We start from the raw sequence: 27,521 nt of genomic DNA on the forward strand, positions 1-27,521 counted from the left end.
GCCGTGGTTGTTGATTTTAGAGATAGAAGGATGATGTGCTCCTGTATGACAAATGCTTAACAATTTGCTGTGCATACACTAGAGAACATCGACTATGATCACCGATTAACAAAAAGACTCTTGGGGTGCCTCCAGACAGGTTTTTTTAGTGACAAGACTCAAGTGAGAAGACATGCACAAGCCATCATAGGGCTGTGCCAATTCCTGTGCTGATCTCTGCTGGTCCTCATCATGGCAATGTGGGGACTAATAGGAGCAGCAAAGGCGGCAAGACTAACAGATCACAACCTTGCCTCATGATCTGCTGCCTGGTGCTTTTATTGTTCTCATGGTTCTTTCTCCTCCCTCCAACTCATTTCAAGTTTAATAACTACAGTTCTATACCAGCCATAAGGGGAATGACCCTTTGGCCAAGCACTTTCTCCTGGACAATGAAGAACCGTCTTGATGGCCCAATATCCTCCAGACAGCACAGGTGCCTTGCCAGTTAAACAAGTATGCAGCCCCAGCTGTATGACTAAAGTCAGTTAAGACCTTCCCAAGATCGATGTTGGCATCCCTCTGTCTCGGGAGACAATGGAGGAGGAGATAGCTCTTGCGGGTGAAGTCAAACCATTGGATAGGGAAACCAGCTGGGCTGCAGGAGTTGCTGGAAGGAGGTGTACAAGGCATCATCCAATTGCCTAAGGGACTTCACTCTGGATTTGTGCAGGGTTTACTCTTTGGCCTTTTCTTCTCCCAAAGATGTCCCACAAGGCAGCAGGTATGGATTATTCCTCAGCATTTACTCAGGAAATTTACAGCGGTATCTGACATTTCCTTTAATTGCTTAGCTGCCCTTTCTCCTGTAGGGACCGTTGTCACTGAGAGGCCTTATAGCATTGCCCCCTGAGCACTGGATACACTTTTATGAACTGCACCCTGCTTGCAGGGGATTATATGGATTAAGACAGGGGTAGGCAACCTAAGGGCTGGATGCAGCCCAATCGCCTTCTCTTTTTTTTTAATATAATTTTTATTAACATACCAATCAAATCACATTAATTCCAAATTACAGAGCCAAATTTTTAAACTTTTGTTGGGGGTACCCATGCTTCGAGCTCAGAAAGGGATCCAGTCATCTCTATTGCTGCTGCTTTGATGTTCCAGTTCCATCCAAATAATATTCACAGTTCTATCCATTCTTCTCTTTATTGTTTTCCTCATCTTCTTGTTGTTATCGTATATTTTTCCTTTCTTTGTGACCTCTGATAGTCTCCACAAGCGAGATGAAAACAAGCGTTATTATAGTCCTGTGTGGATTTTTCATTCTTCCAAGACAGACAGACGCCATTTCAATGCTTCCGTATAAAACAATCTTAATGTCTGCCCATTAATCCTCGCAGGCCTGTCACTCCCTCCTCGATCTTCTGAGGGGGTTCTGCCTGGTCAAACTCAAAGTCCAATATGATAACAAATCCATTGGCTTCCTCCCCCTCGATCGTAAATCCTGCGGCCCAATCGCCTTCTCAATCCAGCCCGCAGATAGTCCAGGAATCAGCATGTTTTTACATGAGTAGAATGTGTGTTTTTATTTAAAATGCATCTCTGGGTTATTTGTGGGACATAGGAATTCGTTCATTCCCCCCCCCCCAAAAAAAATAAGGTCCAGCCTACTACATGGTCTGAGAGGCAGTGGACCGGCCCACGGCTGGAAAAGGTTGCTGACCCCTGGGTTAAGATGTCCTGCATGTTGCAAACCGCTTGTTAATCTTTGCATCCTACTGAGCTTCCAGTGGCATCAAGAGGGGATACCTGCAGGCCCCAGGTTCTTTGCTGAAGGTCTGAGGGATTAAACACATGTTGAGTGTTTCCCTTTTTCTGGTCCGGCCTATTAGACAGCAGGCTCGGTGATGTTAAGATGTGCCAGCCCTGCAGGTGAAACCACAACAGGTGAAGGTCATGGCTGTTGTGAACAAAAGAGAGTCCCTTCCAACTCTACAAATCTATGATTCTATCCAATCTCCCACACATGATTGCAATAATGAAGCAAGTGATTACTGCAATCAAGTATTGCAGTGTGGAGTGCTTCAGCTCAGAGTTCTAGCCAACCCTTTCAAAGATATTCATTCTGTTCGCATTCCCATCCAGTCCTGGTTTTCTTCCACCACTCCTTCAACGCAAACACTTGGCTTTCTGTGGCTACTGACCACATTCAGTTCTCATTGAGCTGTTTGGAGGCAGATTGTTGACTTAGTTCCCCTCTCCCCAGATCTTCTTGTGCTTCTGCAAACTTTGGGGTTCCCCTTTGGAGTACCTCCCTCTTGTTTCTTAGGCTGGATACACGCTATACCTTTAAAGCACATTTGAAACACATTTCCCACCTCAGATAATTCACTCTAATAGGGTTGCTGGAGACTGTAACTCTGTGAGGAGGAAACTACGGTGCCCAGAATTCCTTGAGGTGGGAAATGAGCTTTGAAGCCAACCTGTGTGGCTCTGTTTTCATTTCTGAGATGTTGGCACTCAGCACCTGATTTTGCTGTTAGAGGGAGTGATGGTCTTACAGTACAGCATTGAACGTTGAAATGCAGCCAGTGGAATGGCCATATTACAGTATAAATCACTTCCTTCTGGAGCATCCCAGGAATCTATGGAGTGCTAAAACAAACAAACAAGCTAGTGTCCCACCACCAATTGGAAGCATTTGAGTTCAGGACAGGGACTGTGCAGGGACCAAGGCAGGGCCACTCCTTGCACAGAAGAGTTCCAGGCCAAAACACAAAGAAATAAAAGATTTTTAAAAGCACAGATGTTTTCTGTGCATGTCCACCCTATTCCTGGGAGGCAGCCCACTGCAGCTGTTGTCTGCCTGAGGCTCTGTTCACTTAGTCCGGCCAGCACTGAACCCTCCAAGCCATTTTCTCTGTGTGTCGGCCCCCCCCCCCGACTTTTGAACAAATACAGAGGAGACTGTATTTGTATATCCACGAGAGCTTTCTTCATATTTTTCTATTGGGTCATCCCAAAACAAACCAGAATGTGGAATCCAAGCAGCATGTAGCAATTGAAACTATCACTTTCCTAGAAGAAAGATATTAGCGTGTACAGCGTTTGAAACCAACTTTCAGGTCATGCAGGTCTAGGGCTGTGTACACACCATACCTTTAAAACACAAATATCCCCCTGCGCAAAGTAGTAATATACCACTCACAGAGTTGCAATCCCACAAATGGATCTACTCATGAGAAATATTCCCAGATTATTAAAGGGTAGCTCCCCAAATAGATCTGCTGGCAGGAAACTGCAAAGCTTGACTTTCATTACTAAGGTCCCCAAAATGTTCATTTTCTAATATTTTTCTTTGCCGAAGTCCAGTTTCATGCCCATTTCTGCCATCATTGTTTTTTATCACAGTATAGTGGATCCAATAGCCATTGCAATAGTTATGCAGTGCCTGAAGAACGTGACTGTCTGCACTGACATAGAACACAAGAAACTGGATAACATATTATAATTTGAACACTTGGAAAATCCAACATCTTTAAACAGAAAAACAAAACGTGAGAAACACTGTCTGGATCCTATGCAAAAAAAAAAAGGGGGGGAGGCTAACAATTCAGTGATTATTACGAAAAAACAACAATAATCTTAAAAGTCCCTTTGAGCAGCTTACTTGGGATAATTCAATTTGAACACTCCATATGGAAGATTTGGTATCTATCCAGATGGTGTAGTCTTCCTTCGTAAACTGTGTGGTCCGAATTAATCCACTCAGACTATATTAGCCCAGCGAACACGGCTATTACTGATAAATTTACTGTTTCCATTTCCTAGGGAAGAGCAGTAGCAGACAGTATGTAGGGCTGTCTCCTGTTGTCCTGTTGGTCACTGCCACTTAACAGGAGGTAGAAAGGGAAAGCATGGGATGCGAGTGGCACTGTGGTCTAAACTACTGAGCCTCTTGGGCTTGCTGATCAGAAAGTCAGTGGTTCGAATCCCCACGACAGTGGTGAGTTCCCATTGCTCTGTCCCAGCTCCTGTCAACCTAGCAGTTCAAAAGCATGCCAGTGTAAGTAGATAAAAAGGTACCACAGCAGCGGGAAGGTAAAGGACATTTCCATGCTCTCTGGTTTCCGTCACGGTGTCCTGTTGCGCCAGAAGCTGTTTAGTCATGCTGGCCACATCAACAAACATGCTGTCTGTGGACAAACACTGACTCCCTTGGCCTGAAGCGAGATGAGCACCGCAACCCCACAGTTGCCTTTCACTGGACTTAACTGTCCAGGGGTCCTTTACTTTTACCTTTAGAAGGGGAAAGGAGAAGCATCAGAGTGTCAGGTAAACTGGGAAAAAATCACTGTTTATCTGAAAAGTAAATGTGTGTCTGGATTTCGTTTTAACGCGATAGCCAGTTCCAGGAGGCATCTTAGGAGTTTTCATAATGTCAGTGAAGTGGCTAAAGCCTTTTAAGAATAAAAATTCTCCCTGAAGAGGATTTACAGAAAGTCTTATTGTTTCCACAATAGTTGCCTGAGTAAAGTTTCTGTGGCATCCTCAGAGCTAACGGGGGCACATGCTTACAGGTGCGTGAGTTGCAATGAAACTCAGCAAAAGCAGTTCCACATTGTGATCACGAGAGGTCACAATGCGAAAAGCCATTTTTATGCGTGGGGTTTACTGCAGTTGCTCTATATTGCAACAGATTGGCCAGATTTGTATTTCAAAAAATAAGGAACCTCAGAGAGATATGGCTCCAAGTGGTAGTGGACATGTTGGTGCCAGAGAAGTGATCATGGTGTTAGTTAACTTTATTAGACCTTTTCCCATTTCTGTGTCTTACCCAGGGTTTTTCAGAAGCTCCAAGGTCAACAAAGCTTGCTGCCATTTGAGCATCCCTGACTTTCATATATAGCACAGGTTCTGTCACGTCAACTAAAACTAGGCAGCCTCACCCATGCATATAGTGTTAGCAGCACACTAGGGATTTGTGGTATAAGTACTGAAGACAGAGAGAAAGCCAGGAGGCGCCATTTGCTGCTCTGCCTCAAGGCAGCAACATGTCTTTGACCAGTCCTGCTAGCCATCATGGAAACATGCCTTTAGGCAGTAGATGGCAGTAGGAAACTATGTAATCTTTTTGTTTACTCAATGTTACTCAATGGAGCACTGGGAACAGGCAGTTGAAGGCGGAAGTACGGACCTAGGTTTTTCCAGCGGCATTGTCCGTGGGTCAAAGCTGAACTCTTGTTAATTCATAGGCCCATCTTGCAGACATGTGGCAGCAGATCCTGCAGAATGTCAGGTGAGTGTAAAGGGGAGGCAGCAGGTGCTGCCTTGGGGGAGCTTATGGGGTGGGATAAGCTGGACTTGGTATTTAGCTACAAGCTAAATGGCGAGGGACTGGTCTGAATGCTGGCTGCAGAGTCGTGAAGCCAGGGCAGCCAACCCAGTTCACTGTGCTCTGAAATTAAGAAGCAAAGGGCAGTTCAAACTCCTTATTTTTATTGTGGAGCAATGAAACTAGAATAGCTACCAGCCCAGGTAGGTCATCACAGTCATGTTTCAAGTCGATTGGAATACCTACTTCCTACATAAACATACATAGAAAAGAGGTCTGGACATGGGCGTAGCCAAGATTTATGTTAGGGGGCGGGCATGACACCTACCTGTCATCATTCTCTGTCTAGCTCTGTCAAACAGATTCTGAATGAAATATCTCAGCAACAGTTGTTTCAAATTACTTTTTTTTTCACCCCAAGTGCTCAGAAAAGTCTGTCAAAATCTTTCTACAGTTTCTACTTTTAGTTAAGTATTTTTATTTATTCGCTTGATGTCGGGCCCTGGCTACACCCATCAGTGGGAACACCCCCCCCCCAAATTTATTCTTTTTATCCACAAGCGGGTGCTCATCAGGTTGGTAAACACCATGTAGCTCTTAATTTCAATGCATAGTTAAGTAGAACGGCTACTTTGTTTTTAAAGCTCCCTTCAAATATGTACCAAAGGACAGACTGAAAGGAGCCTAGGACTGTTTGCTGAGGAAGTGCTGGAAAGATAGACCCCTCCATAAAGCCATCAAGTTCTGATCCTGCTTGAGGCAGATTAGCACCACTAAAGCCGCTTGGTGCTGAATCAACGCCATATCTTACCAGGATAAGGCCTCTGAGTAGCTAAATCCTTGTGAGATTTAAATAAACAAGGATCTGACTACTCTGCTTCTAAGGAGCTCGGAAACTTGGAAGAGGGGGAAGCTCCTGATCTGCAGAAATGCGGGTGTCCCTTAGTAGCAAAATTGCTCACTATGTCATATGTACCCAAACTGGTGGTTTCATGGAAAGCTGCTTTCTCCTGCCACAAACTCACTAAGTGGCCTTAAATAAATCATTGCCTCTCAGTGGAAAACCTCAATTGCCAAATGGGGGTAATACAGGACGTAAGGATTGCAAGAAGATTGTGCAAAGCATTTTGAATGTTCAGAAAAGCACTGCTTAACTGCTTCTCCTGGTTGCTCTATTGTGCTCGGACAGGAATTGAAATGCTTTGTGCATTAATAAGCTTGATTTTTGTTACTGCTGTGCCTGGGGCAAAGGGCAGCCCTTCAGAGAGGCATTGGCAAAAGAGCCAAAGTGCAACCCACAATCACATGCCAGGCGCACAGTTTACATAAGAGAATGGAACAAAGTTTACAAATAAGGATGGGCTAGAAGGGGGTATTGGAGAAGGGCAACTAAAATGATCAATGTGAGCTACCTCCTCAATGAGGAAAGGTTGCAACATCTGGAGCTTTTAATTTGGAATAAATATGATTAAGGGTGGAGGGGAGGGCAGAGGCACATAAAACTCTGCCTGGTGTAGAGCAGGCACATCCAACAGGTAGATCGTGAACTACTGGTAGATCACTGGACGTCTGTGGTAGATCACTGGTAGATCACTGGCTCCCCCCCAAGAAGCTCAACATTTGTGCCCTGAACCCCCCAAAAGGGGGTAGATCACTGCCAGTTTTTAACTCTGTGAGTAGATCACAGTCTCTTGGGAGTTGGCCACCCCTGGTGTAGAGAAAGTAGATAGGGAGAAGTTTCTATCCTAATACTAAAATCCAAGGTTAACCAGTGAAGCTGAATACAGGAAGATTTGGCACAGGCAAAATGAAGTACCGTATTTTTCGCTCTATAGGACACACTTTTTCCCCTCCAAAAATTAAGGGGAAATGTATGTGTGTCCTATGGAGCGAATGCAGGCTCCTTGGCTTCAGCGATAGCAACGCGAAGCCTCCAAAGCGCAGAGGGAGCGCTCCCTCCGCACTCCAGAGGCAGAGCTATGCAGCGCCCCTTCAGCCAGGCGGGAGGAGAAATGGAAGGGGCTCCGTTTCTCCTGCTGCTTCGCTGAAAGGGTGCTGAGCAGAGAGGGGGAGAATTTTTTTTCCTTGTTCTTCCCCTCTAAAACAAGGTGCGTCCTATGGTCGGGTGCATCCTATAGAGCGAAAAATACGGTACTTCCGCACTCAGTACATAGTTCAAAGTGCAAAATGTGCTGCTGCAGGATGTTGTGATGGCCACCAGTTTGGATGACTTTAAAAGAGGATTAGACAAGTTTGTGGAGGTAAGGCTATCAGTGGCTGCTAGCCAGGATGGTGATGGACTGCCTCTCAATGCCAGCTGCTTGGGAACACAAGTGGAGAGAGCTGCTGTGCTCAAGTCCTGGCTATGGGCTTCGCTCAGAACAGAATGCTAGACCAGAGAGGTCTTTGACCTCCTCCATCAGGGTTCTCCTTGCATTATGGTGTATTTCTGGCCCCTGTAACCCAACTCACTTTCTCAGTTAGGCTGCAATTTGATATTCACTTACCTGACACAGAGCCCCCTTGAAAATAATGAGTCGTGCATATAGGATTGCACTGTTGAGGTCCTTTCAGAGTTAACATTTCTTGCTTAATACACAAGCAGCTGTTACTCTGTTGAGAGCCAGTGTGGTGTAGTGGTTAAGAGCGGTAGTCTCGTAATCTGGGGAACCGGGTTCGTGTCTCCGCTCCTCCACATGCAGCTGCTGGGTGACCTTGGGCCAGTCACACTTCTTTGAAGTCTCTCAGCCCCACTCACCTCACAGAGTGTTTGTTGTGGGGGAGGAAGGGAAAGGAGAATGTTAGCCGCTTTGAGACTCCTTAAAGGGAGTGAAAGGTGGGATATCAAATCCAAACTCCTTCTTCTTCTTCTTCTTCTTCTACTCGTTTGTTGTGAAATACCAAGACATTTTAAAGCAAGACAGTGTTTTGCTTGCCTGGGACATTGCATTTTTCCAAGAGCAATATTTTTGTCACTCGGAAATGATGTTCTTCCTTCAGCCAACTCACACAACTGTGAAATTCCATGGAGTTAGAGGTAGATAAGATAGTGCCTAGCAAGACATCACAAATGATGAACAAGACACTCCCCTACCATGTCATTTAAAGAGAATTCCTGCCGCAGTGCTCATTAGGATTATTTTCTCTTTAAAAGGTGGCTGTGTGTTCACCTTCTACAGCAGGCATAGGCAAACTTGGCCCTCCAGATGTTTTGGGACTACAAATCCCATCATCCCTGACCACTGGTCCTGTTAGCCAGGGCTGATGGGAGTTGTAGTCCCAAAACATCTGACTTTGCCTATGCCTGTTCTACAGCACTTTCTGCCATTTTGTTTAAAATTAATAGTAGTGTATTTCCTCCCTAGACTTTACAGGAATGACAGGCTTTCATACCTCACTGCTTAAGCTAGCTGTATGAAGCAAAATGTTATGCTCAGATATGCCTACATTTGCACATTCATAGCTGTATGCAAACAAAATGCACCCAACCTCATCCTCTATTATTCTCAAGGAATGAAATGTGTAAACTCACAGTTAAAAACAGGTCCAGACTGACAGTTATGCCAAGCTAAAAAAAATGGGGACTGAAACTGAGTTTTCTGCTTTGGAATATATTCCCAGAGTATGCCCATTCTGTTTACATGATTCGGCTCCTTTCACATTACCCAGTCTTAAACACAGTAGCTATTTGGACAGGATGGCAGTAGAAATAGCTTCCAACTAGTCTAAGTTTTTAGAATACCAATAGTGCCTGGAAACTCTCAGTGCAAATTAATATCGTCTGTTTATCTAATCAAAATTACAAGTGGCATGGGGGGGGGGGAGGCAAGTCACCTGAAACAAGTAATTCCCCCACTCACCCTACTGCTGGGATTATTTGAATGAAATGCATATTCAATTATAATCTGTAGCCTGAAAAGTACAGTTGATAACTGGAAATGATTAAAACAAGGCTGCAATCCTAATCATGTCTACTTGAAAGTTCATGCAATCAAAATCGATAGGGTTTACTTCTGAAATATGTTTGGGATTGGAGCGTTAATGTAAAATATACTATTATTTATTTTACAGAAACCTAACACATAGACCAAATCTTGCCCTATAATCCTCTTTGTGTCTCCATGCACCCCAATCTTTAATTCTTGGGCCACTGCTGAGCCCAACAAAGAATGAAATTTCAGTTTATTACCTCTTGCAAGCATAAAAGAGTGATTAAAATGTTTAAAGAACACTTGCATGTACAACCTTTGATTATATGCTTTTTCAGAACTACTTTTTTTGTCCTATTAATTTCTACTAAGCTACGATTTTAAATACAGTGGTACCTCAGGTTACATACGCTTCAGGTTACAGACTCCACTAACCCAGGAATAGTACCTCGGCTTAAGAACTTTGCTTCAGGATGAGAACAGAAATCGTGCGGCGGCAGTGCAGAAGCAGGAGGCCCCATTAGCTAAAGTGGTCTTCAGGTTAAGAACAGTTTCAAGGTAAGAACGGACCTCTGGAATGAATTAAGTACTTAACCTGAGGTACCACTGTACCAAGAAGCATTTCAGTGAAAACCCACCATTTGCTTCTAAGGAGACTTGCAAGTACTCGTTCTTTTGTGCACATAGATTGCTTATCAGCCTTTGCCTCACAAAATGTTGGGTGCCTTTCTAGGTATTATGACACACCCCAGAAAAACATGATTGCAGCTTCTTGTGCGCTCGGAGGTGGCGGCCTCCTAGTATATTGGCTTCTGTCTAGGCAGAGGACGAAGACCCTAGAAATGGGAGATGGATGGTGGGGCTCTGGAGAGAGACCACATACTGATGAAGAAGATAAAGGAATTAGACCCTTCAAAGTAACGACATCAGAGGAGGAAATCCAGGTACTAATGAGAAGAGGGAAATGGGTGGGGGGCTGTTATGTGTAAAATTTATGGTACAAACGTGTTTACCCTGGCTTTTGACACTTGAGATGTATATTTTTAGGATCCAGCTTATTTTTGTGGTTGTTTTAAACTGCTTTTAATATTGTGTTTTGAATTTCTAACTGCCCTGTGTGAGCTTGAGAGTGTGTAAGTCTGCCAACTGAGTAGGATTACACTAAGGATTGACCACATTCCGGTTCTGTAGCTGCCTACCTTCTTTTCAGCCAATGATGTTAGTCATGCTTTTTAGGTCAGATGAGGGTGCTGGTATAGCCCAAACTGGCCAGGCCAGTTTTCCTGTGTCATTGGGATACTATGCTAGCAAACAAGCTTTGTATCACTGTGACTCTCCAGCTACTAATTACTTGAACTACAGGTGATCCTGAGGTGGCCATGCCATGTCATCTGATTTTAGAAGGCTGCAGAGGATTGTGGTTTAGCTGAAACAGGGGAAGGGTGTCAGGTTTCATCATCCCTAGCAATTCAAGCATTACTGTGTTGGAGGAGGGCTGAGAAGACCTCTATACATTGCCCTACACATTGTTGAACTCCCCATTCGGGTAGAAATCATATATCGAATAGATGGAAAGCTCTTTTGACTTGAGTAGGCTGAAAGCAAAGAGTAAGGTTACCATAACTTCCGCCATAGAGCTTCAGTATGCTGATGACAATGTAGTATGTGCACACTCAGAGGATGACCCCCACTTTTCCTACCTAGGCAGTTATCTTTCCACAAGGGCAGTTTTCTTCTGATTGAAGTGCAGAGTGTTTGAGGACTGGGACATTCGCAGGGAAACCTAAATGCTTGTTTACAAAGCTATTGTACTACCAACCTTACTGTGAAACATGGACCACTTATAAATGCCATATCCAACTCCTCAAAAAATTCCATCTACGGTGCCTCTGAAAATTTTTGCATATCACTTGGGAAGACAGGTAAACTAATGCCAGTGTACTGGAAGAAGCAAAGATCACTAGTGTTGAAGCAATGATTCTTCAACATCAACTTCATTGGAGTGGTAATAATAATAATAATTTATTATTTGTACCCTGCCCATCTGGCTGGGTTTCCCCAGCCACTCTGGGCAGCTTCCAACAAAGATTAAAAATACATTAAAATGTTGTTCGGATGACTGAGTATTGTCTTCCAAAGCAACTACTCTATTCCAAACTTAAAAATGGAAAGCATAATGCTGGTGGTCAACAAAAGAGGTTTAAAGACTATCTCAAGACAAATCTAAAAATCTAAAAAAAATGTAGTATAAACACTGACAACTGGGAAACACTGGCCTGCGAGCACTCCAGTTGGAGAACAGGCTTTACCAAAAAGTTGAAGATTCTCAAACTAAGGATGAAAGGGAGAAATGTGCTAAGAGGAAGGCATGCTTGGCAAACCCTCACCGTGATCAGCTCCTGCCTGGAATCCCATGTCCCCACTGTGGAAGGACATGTGGATCCAGATTTGGCCTCCACAGTCACCTATGGACACACTGTTAAGACCATGTTCATGGAAGACAATATCACTCTGTTATGAGTAATCGCCAAAGAGGAGAAGAAGAGAGGGAAGACCTCTACTAATAAATTGTCACCTGGTAGTTTATATTGGCAATATGCTATCATTGACGTGTTCAAAGCAGCTTCAAAAATTGCAACAGCCCCTTTTCTGTAAGGGACTTAAAAATATTTCAAGATGTTAAGATATGTTTCGAGGGTCACATTTTCTAAATTGCATCCTTGGGAACAAAATTAATTATGCTGTCTAGCAACGGGAAAGCTCTCCTGAGTTTTGACTGTTTCAGAATCTTTTACCCAGTTTTGGCAGGCATTTTAGGACATGGAACACTCTCTATAAGTCCGATTCCTCAATCGTACAAAAGAAATAATTCTTCCTAAATGAAAGGAAAGCCTCTCTCATCTGTGTTTAATAAAAACTATTTTAGTTTGAGGCCTTCAGTCAAAGTCTTTATCCAGCCAGAAACCTATATGAACAACACTGTTTTGCGCAATATTCCTTAGGGCCGTATAGAAAGCGTAATCTTTGTGCATCCCTAATATATAGTGGAAAGCCTTTGATCCTCTAAGAACTATTCATAGAGGTTAGGATGCCTCACTTTTGAAAGTATTCTTTATGGGGACTCTCTCTCTCTCTCTTCTCTGTAGGATTTGTACCAGCGTCTCGATCAGACCCGCTACACAAAACCACTGGAAGGGGCTGCCTTCAACTACGGTTTCAACTCCAACTATCTGCAGAGAGTGGTCTCCTACTGGAGAACCCAGTTTGACTGGCAAAAACAAGTTAAAATCCTCAACCAGTACCCACATTATAAGACAACCATTGAAGGTGAATTCTTTCCCCATTAAACTACACATAAATATATCCTGTAATGGGATTAATCCTTTCAGACCAACCCCAACCCCATTTTCCACAGTGAGTTTTCTCTGCTGCAGCTAGCACTTAAAACTTGTCTGTTGGATTTCTGGCAGGAATTGAAGTTCATTTCATCCATGTGAAACCATCTCACACCCCGAAAGGTCAGAGTGCCAGGCCATTGCTGATGGTGCATGGTTGGCCTGGCTCCTTCTATGAATTCTATAAGATTATCCCACTGCTTACGGACCCTGCTGGTCATGGACTGAGTGGCGAAAATGTGGTATTTGAGATCATCTGTCCATCCATCCCAGGTTATGGTTTTTCAGAGGCCCCTCACAAACAGGGTAAGTGGCAGATAAACCAAGCAGGGACTTCCAGGGCACTGCTTTTAATTAAAGCTGTGGTAGATGTCTTTTAATGATGCTTTTTCTTCCCACTGATAGGCTTTGATTCATTGGCTGCTGCTCGAATCTTTCACAAGCTAATGCAGAGACTCGGCTTCCAGGAATATTACCTGCAGGGTGGAGACTGGGGTTCCAAGATCACCACAAACATAGCCCAGATGGTGCCACAGTAAGTGGTGGAGGTCCTTCTCTCTATTACATATTCCTCATCATTCAACATAAATTAATAGCTGTGCATATCTATACGTTATAAAGGTAAAGGTAAAGTGGGTGGCGCTGTAGTATAAACCACTGAGCCCCTTGGCCTTGCCAGTCGGAAGGTGGTTCGAATCCATGCGACAGGATGAGCTCCTGTTGCTCTGTCCCAGCTCCTGCCAACCTAGCAGTTCAAAAGCACGCCAATGCAAGTAGATAAATAGGTACTGCTGTGGCGGGAAGGTAAACTGCATTTCTGTGTGCCCTGGTTTCCGTCCCGTTGCACCAGAAGTGATTAATTCATGCTGGCCACATGACCCAGAAAGCTGTCTGTGGACAAACGCCAGCTCCCTCGGCCTGAAAGCGAGATGAGCACTGCAACCCTATAGTCGCCTTTGACTGTATTTAACTGTCCAGGGGCCCTTTACTTTTACCGTAAAGGTAAAGGGACCCCTGACCATTAGGTCCAGTTGTGACCGACTCTGGGGTTGCGGCGCTCGTCTCGCTTTATTAGCCAAGGGAACCGGCGTACAGCTTCCGGGTCATGTGGCCAGCATGACTAAACCACTTATGGCGAATCAGAGCAGCGCACGGAAACGCTGTTTACCTTCCCGCCAGAGCAGTACCTATTTATCTACTTGCACTTTGACGTGCTTTCGAACTGCTAGGTTGGCAGAAGCAGGGACTGAGCAATGGGAGCTCGCCCCGTCGTGGGGATTCGAACCACCGGCCTTCTGATTGGCAAGTCCTAGGCTCTGTGGTTTAACCCACAGCGCCACCCACATCCCTTATTTTACCTTACATTTACGTTATAAAGCAGGGGGTTATCTAGGCATAATCTTTCTTCATGCAACTTGGTTGCAGGGGTTGTTGTTTGCAAGGAAGGATGTCGGAGAATATAATGAGCATTTGTTGTCAAAGCATCATGGAAGTAATTGAGAACAGAAACATAGGTTTTGGATTACATCTGCATGAGGAATCAATTTCTGCCCTGAAGAAAATCCAGATTTTGCTCCTAATTGAACTTATGGCAAGCAACTGAGAAATGCCAGCTTGCACAAGAACCACTATTAAAAGCAGTATTAAATAACAGCACTATATCCCTGCCTGTGTATACAAGGGATGATTATGTCTCTTCCCTGGATGTCACTTCTCCCAAGTATTTTCTCATTGTTCTTCCATATTTGCTGGTTCTGACTCTAATGCTAGCCAAAGCACATTTACTAGAAAGTTCAGGAACACTCTCCATGCCTTCTTTTCAGATCTGTAAAAGGGCTTCATCTGAACATGGTTTTCACCAGTAACATTAGCTTGGTTGGTTTACTACTGGGAGCCTACGTACCATGGCTGGTGGGCCTCACCAGGGAAGACGCACGTCGTTTATTCCCATACTTTGAGAAGCACGTGTATGAAATTTTGCGAGAATCTGGTTACTTACACATCCAGGCCACCAAGCCTGACACAGCAGGTTTGTTGATCATCCTGTATTTTGAGAAGCCCCCACTGAAAAAGAGGCATTTTAGTCTCCCCCATACAGAATGAAATTATACTAGCTAAGGCACATAGGAATAACTGCAATAAATTGTATAGATTTGGATTAATCAGGCTTCATTAATTATAACTTTCTATTGCAAAAGAGGAGTATATGGGATGTAGCACTGGTGGGGGACATGTCATGCTCCTTCTGGAGTAGCTTGTCCACCTTTGGTCTTCACTCTGCACTCAGCTCTCACCTGTGGCTCCTAAAAACCTTCATCCCCAGAGGTGGACTCCAGTGTCTTGAGACTGAAGGATGCCAACAATTGCAGAAGCAAATGAGTAAGGGCAAAGTAATACAGTAGGATTACAACTTATGTGCATTTAACCTGCATGATCACAGATGTACGTGCTTGGTAGCCGGCCAGCTGATATTGCACAAATTAAACATACACAAGGCAGAGAGCTCAAAAGCTCTTTCCATGCCAGGTTTTCCCAGCACAAAAATAGCTTTTAAGCTCTCTGTACTGCTTACCGGGCTCTGGGAAGGTCTCACACTTGCTCTGGCAGGTAAAATTCCAAGGTGTTGTTTCGGCTATATGTGATTTCATATTTATGCCCCTCCCCAGAATGTAACACCTACACGAGATTACTGTACACACAGATCTCTGCCCCCCACTTTTACTCTGCAAGTAAACAAGATTCACACAATAAGCTCCCCTGGTAATGGGCTTACATGGAGGGGAGGAGAGCAAACTGCCAAGGTACCATAGATGAAAGTCAGCAGCAACCCCTATGCTCCCAGTGGCCAGTTTTCTAGCCAAATGCTTTTTTTCTCCAGCCAGGTTAAATAGATAGTTGGAAGAACCAGGCCCTTGCAGTTAAGACATCCAGAATGATGTGGCATTAAGTTGGTTGCAATCCAAAGCCCTAGTTCTCACTTTGATCTCTGAGCAAGTCCCATGCAGGGCTCAGTTCCTAGCCAGAGGTGGAGCAAGTGTCTGATGTAAATGGTAATATGCTGTTTCCCTGATCTAGGCTGCGGATTGAATGACTCTCCTGTGGGACTCGCTGCATACATCCTGGAGAAATTCTCCACCTGGACAGACAAATCATTCCGGAACATGGACAATGGAGGTCTGGAAAGGTCTGTACCACAAGTGTAATGGGGTGAGGATCCTTTTTAGGAAGGGGAGGGGAGTTATCATCTCAAACAGCCAATAAAATTGGCGTTGTTTTTTTAACCTATTACTGCTTTTCTCAGTATACTCTTAACACACCCCAAAGGTAGCATGTTATTAGCTCACTTTCTATTCTGTATTAGTAGACCAAATTGCAGTTAAGTACCAAAGGTATGGTGGTAAAACTATGATAATGCTTTAAACTTCTCTGTTTAGGAAATACTCTCTTGACGACCTTTTGACCAATATCATGATTTACTGGGTCACTTCCTCCATTGTACCATCAATGCGCTTTTACAAGGAGAATCTTTCCCAGAATCCCCAAAATGCTCCTGACAGCAGGTAAGGAAGAGGTACCAGAAGCTATTTTAAGAGAAGTCATTGCACTGCAAAGATGCTGTGCTTTCTGTCTTAAGGCATTTTTATAGCTGTTATGGTGGTAGTAGCAATAGCTGGTTACATAATAGAAGCACAATATTCCTGTTTCATCACATCCAGAAGTATTTCCTCCAAAACAACAAATTTGCTTTTGAAAGCAAGTTTTGAAATCTTACATGCTTTGATTCAAAGGAAATAAACAAAGCCCGAACTAGCATTATGGAACTCTTTGGCCATGCCTAAAGATCAGGTAATTGTTCTCCAAGTTTTAAGTTGTCTAAATGATTCACTAAGAGAACAAAGTCCATGATGGCTTCTTTCCCAATTACCAAAACTATCACAGGGTCCACTGTTGCTATAAAGCCGGAGTAAAAGCTTAAAACCCAACTCTCTTGGAACCCATCTGCAAGAAGAGAACCATTTAGCCCTCATGGTTACCAATATATTATTAGTATTCACTAGTAAAGTTATATTATTTCTCCTATAGGAGCTCAGGGGAGCTTACAATTAAAACATTTGAGTGCATCTCTAGATACAACTCACGTAATGCAGCAGACAAGACACTATTGGAATCCAGTTCACATTTATGCCCCCAAAGTCTGAGCCTTCAGTGCACTCCGGAAAATTATCCACTTAGGTGACTGACATTCTGAAATGGGGTGCCACCAAGGAGAAGCCCCTATCTCCTATCATTACACAGCAAAGGGACCTTGAGCATGGCCTCCCTCAAAGATCTCATAGAAGGATTCAACAGGTACTTAAACCCCATACCACATAGACCACATTGTGGAAAGCTTCCACATCCAGTTATGTGGTTATTAGAACAAGAGTTATAAAGGCAGGTTGTCCCAGTCCAGGAACAGCTATAACTAGTGAACCAGCCATAGTTTAGTTTGCATGCATGGTAAAAAATTGGAGAAGACAAACAATGCAATATGTATTAATGGGTGGGCTATGGAAGAGCATGTTCTCTTAACTTGCCACAGTGAGGCTTACTAAGAAAAAGTGTTTTGCAGTTCCTATGTTATCTAGTAAGCTCTTGAGAAGTTATGGTATCTTCTGCTACAGGGTTGAAGTCTATGTTCCTACTGGTATTGCTGCCTTCCCTGGTGAACTTACTCATATCCCACGTTCCTGGGCAAAGAAGTTGTTTAAGAACATTGTCACCTATTCCTACATGCCACGGGGCGGACATTTTGCTGCCTTCGAGGAACCAGCACTTTTAGCTCAAGACTTCAGGCAGTTTGTGAAGAAGGCGGAACACCTGTAAGTTAATATTAAATGGCACAAGCATTGCAGAGAGCTCTATGAACAAAAAGTTTGAAGCTTTCCGACAACTAAACAATACTTAAAACATGTATTTACTCCTTGGATAGGCAAGTATTTTTCTATGAGGCTAGCTGTGGAAGCCATACAAAGTAGTGTGAAAAAAGGGAAAAGACACTGTTTACATTAAAGCAACTTCTTTTTAAAGCCAAGGTAGTAGAGTTCTTGTCTTATTATGATTTTACAAGATTTGTTACAAGACAGATTCCTTTTACATTTCATTTCACCTTCACAAAAATCAAACAGAAACATTTCCCAGGGGTGAGGAACCTCCCCATCTGGCAATCAGCCTCTCCTCTTTCAGTCCTGCCTCACCCAGGATTATGCTTTGTGCAATTATGCTTTAGAAAATAGGCTTTAGCTTCTTCAATGGAAGCAAATTGCCATGCAAGGATGACAATATTTGGTAGAAAGTTACAGCTGGGAAGGAGCTCCCCCCCCCCCTTGTGAAAAACAGCTTGCACTGGTGCCAGTATAAGCCTAACTGCTGTGCAGGGGAAAAGGTGGTGTGTGTGAGAGAGAGGCGAATGGAATGAGGGTGTGTATTAGTGGCTATGAACCTCACCCACTACTGCCTTGTAGTCCCCCAACAGATTTTCCTCAAGGAAATATGGCAAGTGGGAAGAAACAGTTCCTCAACCTTTTTAACACAGTGCTCTGCATTGTAAGATTATAGTAGGTTACCACTGGGTTTGTACGTACGCAGGGGCTGTAAAGTTAGGATTAGGAACACTGCCAAGGGCTGGGCTCCACTATATAGGCAGCCTTCTAGAAGGCAAGTCAACTTTCCTCATAATCCATGCTATTTTCTCTGAAAAAAAGTGTTGTTGTTTTAAAAAAATACATTCAGTAGCTATAATATTTTGTTCTGCAGTAACTGATGCAGCTTCTTTTGTGCTTCTGTTAGCTTTCAACAGGCATTTTTAAAAGCAGGATGTTTGTTTAGCCTCTCCCAGAACAATTAGAACACAATACAAAAATGTCCCAAAGGTCAGAAAATCCATAATGCTGGAGACTAGAGAAACTCTCCCTTAAAGTTTGCAACTTTTCTGGCCCAGAACAGGCAAGCAGCTTTGTTAATAATAGTTTAAATGGAGCTCAAATGCCTTTGGCCCAAGAAGTAATATATGTTCTTAGATCTCCCATAGTCTCAACTTTAACCTGAAAACTTCCAAACAGAACAAAATCCAACTTGCAGTTCCTTATTACTCCTGCTTCCCATCCCAAAAATCTTTCCTTAGGGAACTGAGGAAAACCTATTACATCCGATTATCCTTACATCTGTCATGAGCTTCTTTGATAAATGTTACTCCCACCTAAACACAGAGGAATCTATCCTCAGGAAAGCCACACTTCTACAACTAACTAACCTCTTCCCTCACTTCAGTGTAAAGCATTCAGACCCTTCATAGTGGGTATGTTCACATTAAGTAAAATGCTGCCCATTGTTTGGGAACAAGATGCTAGTTCCTTTAATGCTTGCCCAACAGTGGTTGTCCCAACCCCCCAGCCCTACCCTGCAGTTTACCTTCATTGATGAAGAACATCAGTGCCATGGTACACTGTGGCAAATGAGTAGAGAACCTGCCTTGTCACCTGCTTTTACATGATCAATACCAACTTTATTCCCTCTAGATGCTTTGGATAACAGCTCACATCATTCTTTACCACTGGGTATGCAGGCTGAGGCTGATGGGAGCTGAAGTCCAATAACACCCAGAGGACACCAGGTATGGGAAGGCAAAACTATAGCTTCACTTTGATCACAGCAATTGAAGATGAGCAAAACCTCTTGTGCAGCTTTATAGAAGCTGATATTACAGCAAAGATTGTACTTCAGAGCCTTTTCCAAAAAGAGCACATTTACAATGTTAGCTTCTAGTTTTGACTAACAGAGACAAACACAGGAGGAGGCTTAATCAGAGTACTCATGTACGCAAACTGTTAGGAAAGCAAAATGAGCTTTTCAATATGAGAGATAACATTTGTACCCTACTCTTCAGCCAAAAAGGCTTCCATTATTTTACATTCCACAATTAAGAAAGTGTTTTCACCCCAGTTTGTAATTTTTCAGACAAATCATTGTTCACAAGCAGCCTTCCCTAGTGCCCTCCACATGCCCTGTAACTCTCAGGACCTGAACCAGCATGATCAATGGTCAGGGATGGTGGGAGTTGTAGTTCAAAGCACCTGCGTAGCACCAGATAAATATTTCTAAACCAACTTTTCCCACTCTAATAATCCTGTGGGGATGCAAACTTTAAAAGTTATTAGGCCTCCAGTGTTGAGGGGTTTGTGCTGCTCTTAATTATGGCCACAACCCTTACAATAGCTCCTTAGACAGTAACATTTATTACTCAGGAAAAAGCAGAAAGTTATATGGCTTTTGCCAGATTCTTGAACAATCACAGAAACCAAAGCAATTCATGAACATTGTAGTTATCTACCTGTAAACATAATCCATAATATAATATTATGTATGAAGTTCCCCCGCTGGTATAACTATTTCAAGTATCATGTAATAGGTTTCGTAGGCCTTAAAGCAATCTCTTTTCCCTTTTGAATCAATTCCCCAAAAGCCCTTCCTATAATCCTAGGTGGATCTGCTTCTAAGCTCCATTATTTTGAAAGGAAGTTAACTCTGGAGAATATGATAGTGCTCATCTGCTCATCACAGATTTCTAAAGGGTCTGGCAAAAAAGTTCAAATGAGGGGAACTTGTGGCTGCAGCTGATCAGATTTATTACAAAGCAATATGGAGACAGGAACTTAAGTATTCTCTCTTAAAAACGTTGTCAAGAGTAACGAAAGCCCTTCACTGTCACTGGAGCTTGAAACCATATGTAATCATCCAAGTTAAAGTTCATCTCCTGATTGGCAGAAAGGGCTTTATTCTTGCTGTGACTGCACGATAAGCTGACCGTCAACTTTCTCCCTCGGGCTGGCACTTTGTAGTTTAGTTTCGGTTTGAACCAGTTAACACCACAGTTGCGGTGCCCTTGAACCATAACGACGACACCCATAGTGGGAACGGCTTGAAGCTCGCTGAATACATCTGCCAGGAAGAGCGAACGGAAAAGCTTGCGAATACAGGCTCCTGTCTGCAGACTCTCATCAGCACTGCTCATGGAGATACCTTGCAGATTGATCTCATAGAGTTCTTTGGGACTGACAGCAGTGCCCCCAAGCAGAATAAGAACTCGTGGGACCAATGTCAAACTGAACATGTTTTCTAAGTGCTGAAACATTCCTTCAAGTTCACTCAGTACTTGCTGACACCTCTTGTTGTTGCTGTCTTGATCTTTTGGATTGATTTTTTTGACCACATCTTCATCCTGTGAGGTTAAGGTGGTTGAAATGATGTCAATATTTTAGGTGAAAAGATGACAATATTTAATCTTGAATATAGTTATTTCACAAATTATCTCAAAGTCTAGGCATGTAATTGATAACATGTAGAACAAACCAGAAAGTGTCATAATCATAACATACTAAAATCACCACTTAAATAAAATAAGCCAGTTACTAATAAGGTGGTTTGCCTTCAGTGACCACTTTTCTCTTAACTGCTGCACAGCACCAATTAAATAATGGAAATTCATTCCCCCAATAAATACAAAGACTTAATATTTCTGTAGTGCCATTTCACCCAAAGTTTCTCTCACACCATAAAATCTGCATCAGAATATGATCAGGCTTGGGAACAGTATGTCTGTCCTTTGGAAGGTGTCAAAACAAGTATAAAAGCCGGTGTTCCCAGTTTCATACTAAACCAACAAACATACAACAGACAAGTTCCATAGAAGATGCAGCCTTGGCTAGGAAGATATAATACAGGAGTTCAAAACGCTGCTTTAGAAAATTGGAAAATGTGAAGTTTTGTCTGCTTAGTATGTTTCATACAATGCATAATATCCCTATTAATGCAAGAGCTATTCCAAGTTCAGTTGTCGTATTAAAGGAGCTCTGGTAGGGGGCCAAAAGTGCTAATCTGAAGAACGACTGCCAGTCAATCAGATCTCTAAGCTCTGGAAGATGCCAAAAAGGTGTAGCTGGTAAGTACCTTAACGTACGAAGCTAGCCACGGGTTAGCCATATTGTAAGTCATTTCTATAATAGCTAAATTTGCTGTTATTAATATTAGCAGATTAGGGAGAACTATTAGAATACTACAACGACCTATATGCTAGGAAGTATCATGTGTGCATAGTAAGCTCATGGCCATTAATTACAAGCAGTGAATCTTTATTTTAGGATTTATCTCTTTGCCAGGAGCTAGCCATAATGGAGTATTATACTATGTTCACTACAGACCAGCTCACCACATCATTTGTTATTATTTTATTTATGAATCTCTTCCCATGAGTCATCTATCGATATGTGATTTACAATGAATATAAAACTGTTGCATATATAAAAAGTTTAAAAGCAACTTTTAAACTGTTTTTATATTTATAGTTTTTTAAACAGCAACACATATATATACATAACATCAATTCAGGTCCTGGGCAGATACCAACTGGGATAAAGATTTTAGAGGACTTGTTGAAAGAAAAACTTATTAAGCAGGCACTGATACACCAATGGAGAAAGCTGCTGCCTGATATGCAGTGGGAGGGAGTTTCAAAGAGCATCTGCTGCCACACTGAAGACACCATTCCAACACGGTGTGTCACAGGCCACCTGGTAGAATGGTACCTGTAGGATGCACACTCCAATAACAGCACCTTGGAGCAAGCTCTGTAGCCATTTGGCAGCCAGTGGAATTCCTTCAGCAGAGGCATAATGCAATGGTCATATTCTGCTGTTCTGCCCTAATAAGTAGTCCAACTGCCACGTTTTGCACTTGCTGCAGCTTCTGGATCAGCCTCAAGGGCAGCCCCACTTAGTGCATTGCAGTAAACCAAGCTGGAGTTATCAGTGTATGAATAACTGGTCAGGCTAATCCGATGCAGGAAATGCCACAGCTGTCTTATCAATTGAAGCTGATAAAAGGCTGCCCTAGCCACTGAGGTTACCTGGACCACTAGTAGCAGAAGTGGGTCCAGGAGTGCCTCCAGATTGTGAACCTGCTTCTTCAGGGGGATTACAACTCTAGCCACAGCAGACAATTGACACCATGGTAATGATTCCAAAGTGGTAAAGGCACATTATCAAAGTTTATAATAATGAAACAGTAGTAGAATCATAGAATTGGAAGGGACCATGAGAGTCATCTGCTCCAATCCCTTGCAATGCAAGAATCTTTTGCCCAGCGTGGGGCTGGAATGCACAACCCGATGCTCTACCAACTGAGTTATTCCCTCCTTCCAGTAATACTGCATTTTCCAGCACATGATTGTTGCAGGTACATATGCCAAGAAGTAGGAACTGTTTGTGGGTCCTTGTGATGTACACAGCATCAGTAGCACCCATTACTTCAGAACTCCTGATTAATCCAGTCCTAAGAACAATTATTAGTAGTAATTAAAGCTATATGATTTAACCTTCAAAATTAAATGAAGAATCCAACCACATGCATCCATCCCCCATGTAATCAGTGATATATCCCCCATATAATCCACCCTATAGAACCTTGAAGCATAAGTACATTTTCACCCAATGCATCCAAGTTAGCCTGTGATGCTCTTAGCCACCCTCTTAGACTCATAATCAGGAGTTTAATGAGGTCTGATTGCTCCCATTTTTAAAATCCCTTTTAAAATGCACAAGTTGTTATCACCATGCAGAGGCTGCCCCCAAATACTTGCCATAACCATATGAAACCACCGAAGATAAACTGCAGCTGAATCTAGAGCGAACTCTAGAACACAGGAAATACTTTTAACCAAGTCTAAACCAGCCAGAGGTAAAGCCAAGATCCCAATTTGTATTTGTGGTTGCAAGCATGAGGAAAAGGAAGTTGAATACATCCGCACGTGCGGCTTAATAGCCTACCCCCCACCCAAAAAACCCACATTCTCTCGTCTCTGAAAACATGCGGAAAACCGTGCAAGAGAGAGACCTTTTTTGCCACACAAGTGAGCATCCTAGAGCCAGTGTCGGTTTGATGTGCCTGAAGCGAAAGCGAAAAACTCAGCCAGCGCTTCCCCGTGTGCACAGCGTGTAACGCGAGGATGCGATCCCGTGTATGCGCGAACAGCCTCAACTCACCTGGCCGGGGGATTTCGGAAACTGCCTCTGGGAGAAGCAGGCGAGCTGCTCGTAAGGCAAAGGCAGCTGCTGCCTCTGGTACAAGACGTGCTTCATGAACTCGGAGGTGAAACGGAAGCAGCCCTCGCGGGTCACGAAGCCGGGGAAAACCACAGACACCGAGGAGGCGCCGCCGGGAACCGAAGCCACGGGCGGCGCCACAGTCACGGCAACGGCGGGAGCGTCGCGCAGTTCCAAGCCGGAGTCGGCGACGCGAGGCAGGTCGGCTGCGCAGAAAGAGAGAGAGAAGGCGGAGCGGCCTCGTCACTCGGCCGCGGTGATGCCGAAGGCCCAGAGACCCACAAGGGAAGGGGCCGCCGTCGAAAACCCAAAGCCCAGTCTTACCTTCTCGTTGCGTCGCTCCGGGCGCGGCCATTTTCTGCTCTCCGACGTCGCTCTGGTTTGAATGGCCGCCCTCCCGGAGCATCATGGGAACTTTTTAGGGACGTCAGTGGGCGGGGAAGGAGGTCGTGGCGCCAGTAGGCGCGCCGCTCTTCAACCCAAAGGAAAGGTCGCCTTTTAACTCAAGGCTGGCCTGAGGCTTTTTACTGCTTGAGAGGAATGCCGCCTCCTTCCCCCAATCAAGCCAAGTCAAGTGATATACAGTGGTGCCGCGCAAGACGAAATTAATTCGTTCCGCAAGTTCTTTCGTCTTGCGAGTTTTTCGTCTTGCGAAGCACGGTTTCCCATAGGAATGCACTGAAAATCAATCAATGCGTTCCTATGGAAACCGCCTTCAGACCAGGTCCGGGGACAGTCTGTCCCCCGACCTCTTCTGAAGGCTGGGGGGGGCGGACAAGGGCTTTTCTTCCGAGCCCCAGCATTTTAAAAAAACCCCGGGACAGCAGAGGACTTCTCCGCTGTCCCAGGGTTTTTTAAAATGCTGGCGGGCGGCAGCGAAGGCTTCGCTGCCGTCCGCCAGCATTTTAAGATCGCCCCGGACAGCCTCCCTGCTATCCCGGACCGCTTCCCTGCTATCCCGGACCGCTTTTAAAATGCTGGCGGTGGGGAGCAAAGCCTTTCGGCCCCCGCCGGCCTTCCTGGACCTCTTCTGAAGTCCGGAGGGGGGGGGAAGGCTTTGCTCCCCACCGCCAGCATTTAAAATAGGTCCCCGGAGATTTCTTCTTGCGAAGCAAGCCCATAGGGAAATTCATCTAGCAAAGCGACGCAAAAACTGAAAAACCCTTTCGTCTTGCGGGTTTTTCGTCTTGCGAGGCATTCGTCTTGCGGGGCACCACTGTATATTATCAAAATATGTTGCACCAGAGACTGAAAATCAACAAACTCCGTTTTTTCTGGGATTAAAAATACAACAGTACTTTAATAAAAATCACAATTTGTTGTACTTTCATGACATCTAGTGCCAGCCCTGGTTCTACTCCATTTAATAAAATTAAATACATTTTATTAAACTTGAATTGTTTTTTATTTAGCTTATTACTTTTGTATCCCTTCTCTCCAAGGAGCACACCACAGTTCTCCCTGCTCCTCATTTTATCCTAACAAGCCTGTGAGGGAGTTTAGGTTGAGAGACAGTGACTGGTCCAGTAACCTAGTGCAATTCATAGCTGAGTGACTATTTCAATCCTAGTCTCCTAGGAAGAGGCATAACAAGGATGGAGAAGAGATTGCTTGTGTGCAGATGCGATCTCTCGATTCCTTGGGGGAGCGGATCCTGGAGAGGAGGGGACTTAGGCAGCTGTGGGGAGGTGGGACCTTCAGTACAGTGGTACCTCAGGTTAAGAACTTAATTCGTTCTGGAGGTCCATTCTTAACCTGAAACTGTTCTTAACCTGAGGTACCACTTTAGCTAATGGAGCCTCCAGCTGCCGTGCAATTTCTGTTCTCATCCTGAAGCAAAGTTCTTAACCTGAGGTACTATTTCTGGGTTAGCAGAGTCTGTAACCTAAAGCATCTGTAACCCAAGGTACCACTGTATCAGCTACTGCTTCATGGGTGACAAGATCTACCGAAGATGAGTTGCTGTGCTCATTAAGGCTGACACTCTGACAAGTCTGTGCCGATCACATCTTTGTGAACAAACTTCTACTTCCACGGTGTGATTTACTACCAGCTCACTCCTGGAGTAAGCAAGCAAGCAGGCAAGGGAGCCCAGCCAGCCAGTCCATCAGCCCTTCCTGTTGGAAATGGACAGACAAGTCCATTGTGTGGGGCAGTGTGAGGCAGGGGCAGACAGCAGCAGCTGCCCAGGGGATTCCCAAGGAGACAGGAGAGGAGAGGAGGCTGAGGGAACACTCCACAAGGGAGAATGTTTGAAAAAGGGTGAGGGGTTACCAGCTCTGCAGGCAAGGGGTGACATAACTGGGTTCCTGAGCCCCACAGGGGTGCCACAGAAAGAATGTAGATGTTCAAGGGAGCAGTGGACTCAAAAAGGTTGAAAACCTCTGCTCCAGACAGTCTGATTTCATTAACACTTGTTGATTTTACTAGGATTATAGTGTCCAATACACAGTCCAGGAAGCTGCCTACTTAACTAGCTTTTACATGTGCTAATTCCAGATTAGCAACTTCTAACACACATCTTAAATACACGAGTCTGGTTATTACTTCCAAGGAAATTAGCTTTGACACCCCAAACCTTAATTAAATTCTAGCACCTATATCATTATGTTTTCTTCCCCCACTTGCCCCTGACACATATCATAATTTAGATTATATGGAAATAAACTACTTCATTGGACTGCGGTAATGAACTAAATACATTTTGGAATACATTTTGGAAAGCAGTTGTTATTTCTTTAAGTGCTATTTAAATGATAATTGTGTCTTTGCTATGGATAGCCCTAATGACAATTAACCTGACACAAAGCATCACATTTAACTAAGTTTTACTGTACTTAGAGTAGGACTATTGAAATTAATGAACCTAATTTAGTCATGTTCATTAATTTCAGTTGGTCTTCTCTGAGCAAGAGCACCCACAGTGACCACCTTTATCCTATCTTAAAAGCGGTTTCAGTAAGCAAATATACTTTTAGTAGTTCCTGGATGGGGTAGTTGTCACAGCAAACAGCTGAGCCACACAGAACATGCCCTGAACTTTCATCTCAACCTGATGCAATGACCGTATTAAGAGAGCAATCGCTTCCAACTGATGCAATGCGTTGCCATCAACAGAGACTTAGCACCGAGGAAGTTCCTGAAAGAAATATGAAGATGTGGCTATACTATTTGAAAACAAAGCCTCGCACGAATGGGGGAGGAGCTCAGTGCATATGTTCCGATTGCATGATGGTATTTGTAGTTCTGATGCTTTACTTAGCCTTTCGTTATTTTGCATTTCTACGGTGTGAAGATACATACAAACGTATCGTGTATCTGAGACTGTTACTCTGAGATGAGTTGGTTTTGTTATGTCGCTATGCAATTGCTAAACTGCACTCCTTTTCTATTAAACTGATTTCCGAGAGTTGCAATAGATGCAAGAAGCAAACAAACTGCACCTCCATAGCTCTCTAAGCAAAGGAAATCCTGGCTAATCTGCTCCTGCGGACAGCGGTCCTAACCTATTAGTGTCATATAAGAAACAAATCTTATGTCTATTCAGATACGCAGCTGCATAAGTCACCCATATACGTTGCTGGAAACGGTGGCTCTGCACCCCGTCCCGAGATCCGTCCCTTAACGCCGCCCGACCCGCCGTCATTGGAAGAGAACGTAAGCGAGAGCGGCATTCTATCCGAAAGCGGCGAAGAGGACTCTGGGAGTTGTAGTCCAGCGGCTCTACCGCCCTGTTTCCCGT

The 27,521-nt window shown here is 43.9% G+C and overlaps 2 protein-coding genes across 2 annotated transcripts; one reads left to right on the top strand and one right to left on the bottom strand.

Annotated features, from left to right (window-relative positions):
- Positions 1–5,136: 5,136 nt before the first annotated feature.
- On the top strand, positions 5,137–17,718 carry LOC309366816 (epoxide hydrolase 1-like). The gene is made up of 9 exons (XM_081905666.1): positions 5,137–5,284; positions 9,983–10,193; positions 12,396–12,576; positions 12,720–12,950; positions 13,050–13,179; positions 14,468–14,673; positions 15,720–15,828; positions 16,079–16,204; positions 17,309–17,718. Exons 1-9 carry the CDS (start codon positions 5,256–5,258, stop codon positions 17,508–17,510), a joined length of 1,425 nt encoding a protein of 474 aa, XP_081761792.1. The 5' UTR covers positions 5,137–5,255; the 3' UTR covers positions 17,511–17,718.
- A 2,573-nt stretch (positions 17,719–20,291) lies between these two features.
- MAD2L1BP (MAD2L1 binding protein) lies at positions 20,292–24,340 on the bottom strand. Its single transcript, XM_081905678.1, has 3 exons — positions 24,104–24,340; positions 23,720–23,985; positions 20,292–20,901 (listed from the first exon to the last, which is right to left on the bottom strand). The coding sequence occupies exons 1-3, from the start codon at positions 24,186–24,188 to the stop codon at positions 20,362–20,364; spliced, it is 891 nt and encodes a 296-aa protein (XP_081761804.1). The 5' UTR covers positions 24,189–24,340; the 3' UTR covers positions 20,292–20,361.
- Between the last annotated feature and the right edge of the window lie 3,181 nt (positions 24,341–27,521).

Source organism: Podarcis melisellensis (genome assembly GCF_964234715.1).
Source record: "Podarcis melisellensis genome assembly, chromosome: 3".
Lineage (NCBI taxonomy): Eukaryota > Metazoa > Chordata > Lepidosauria > Squamata > Lacertidae > Podarcis > Podarcis melisellensis.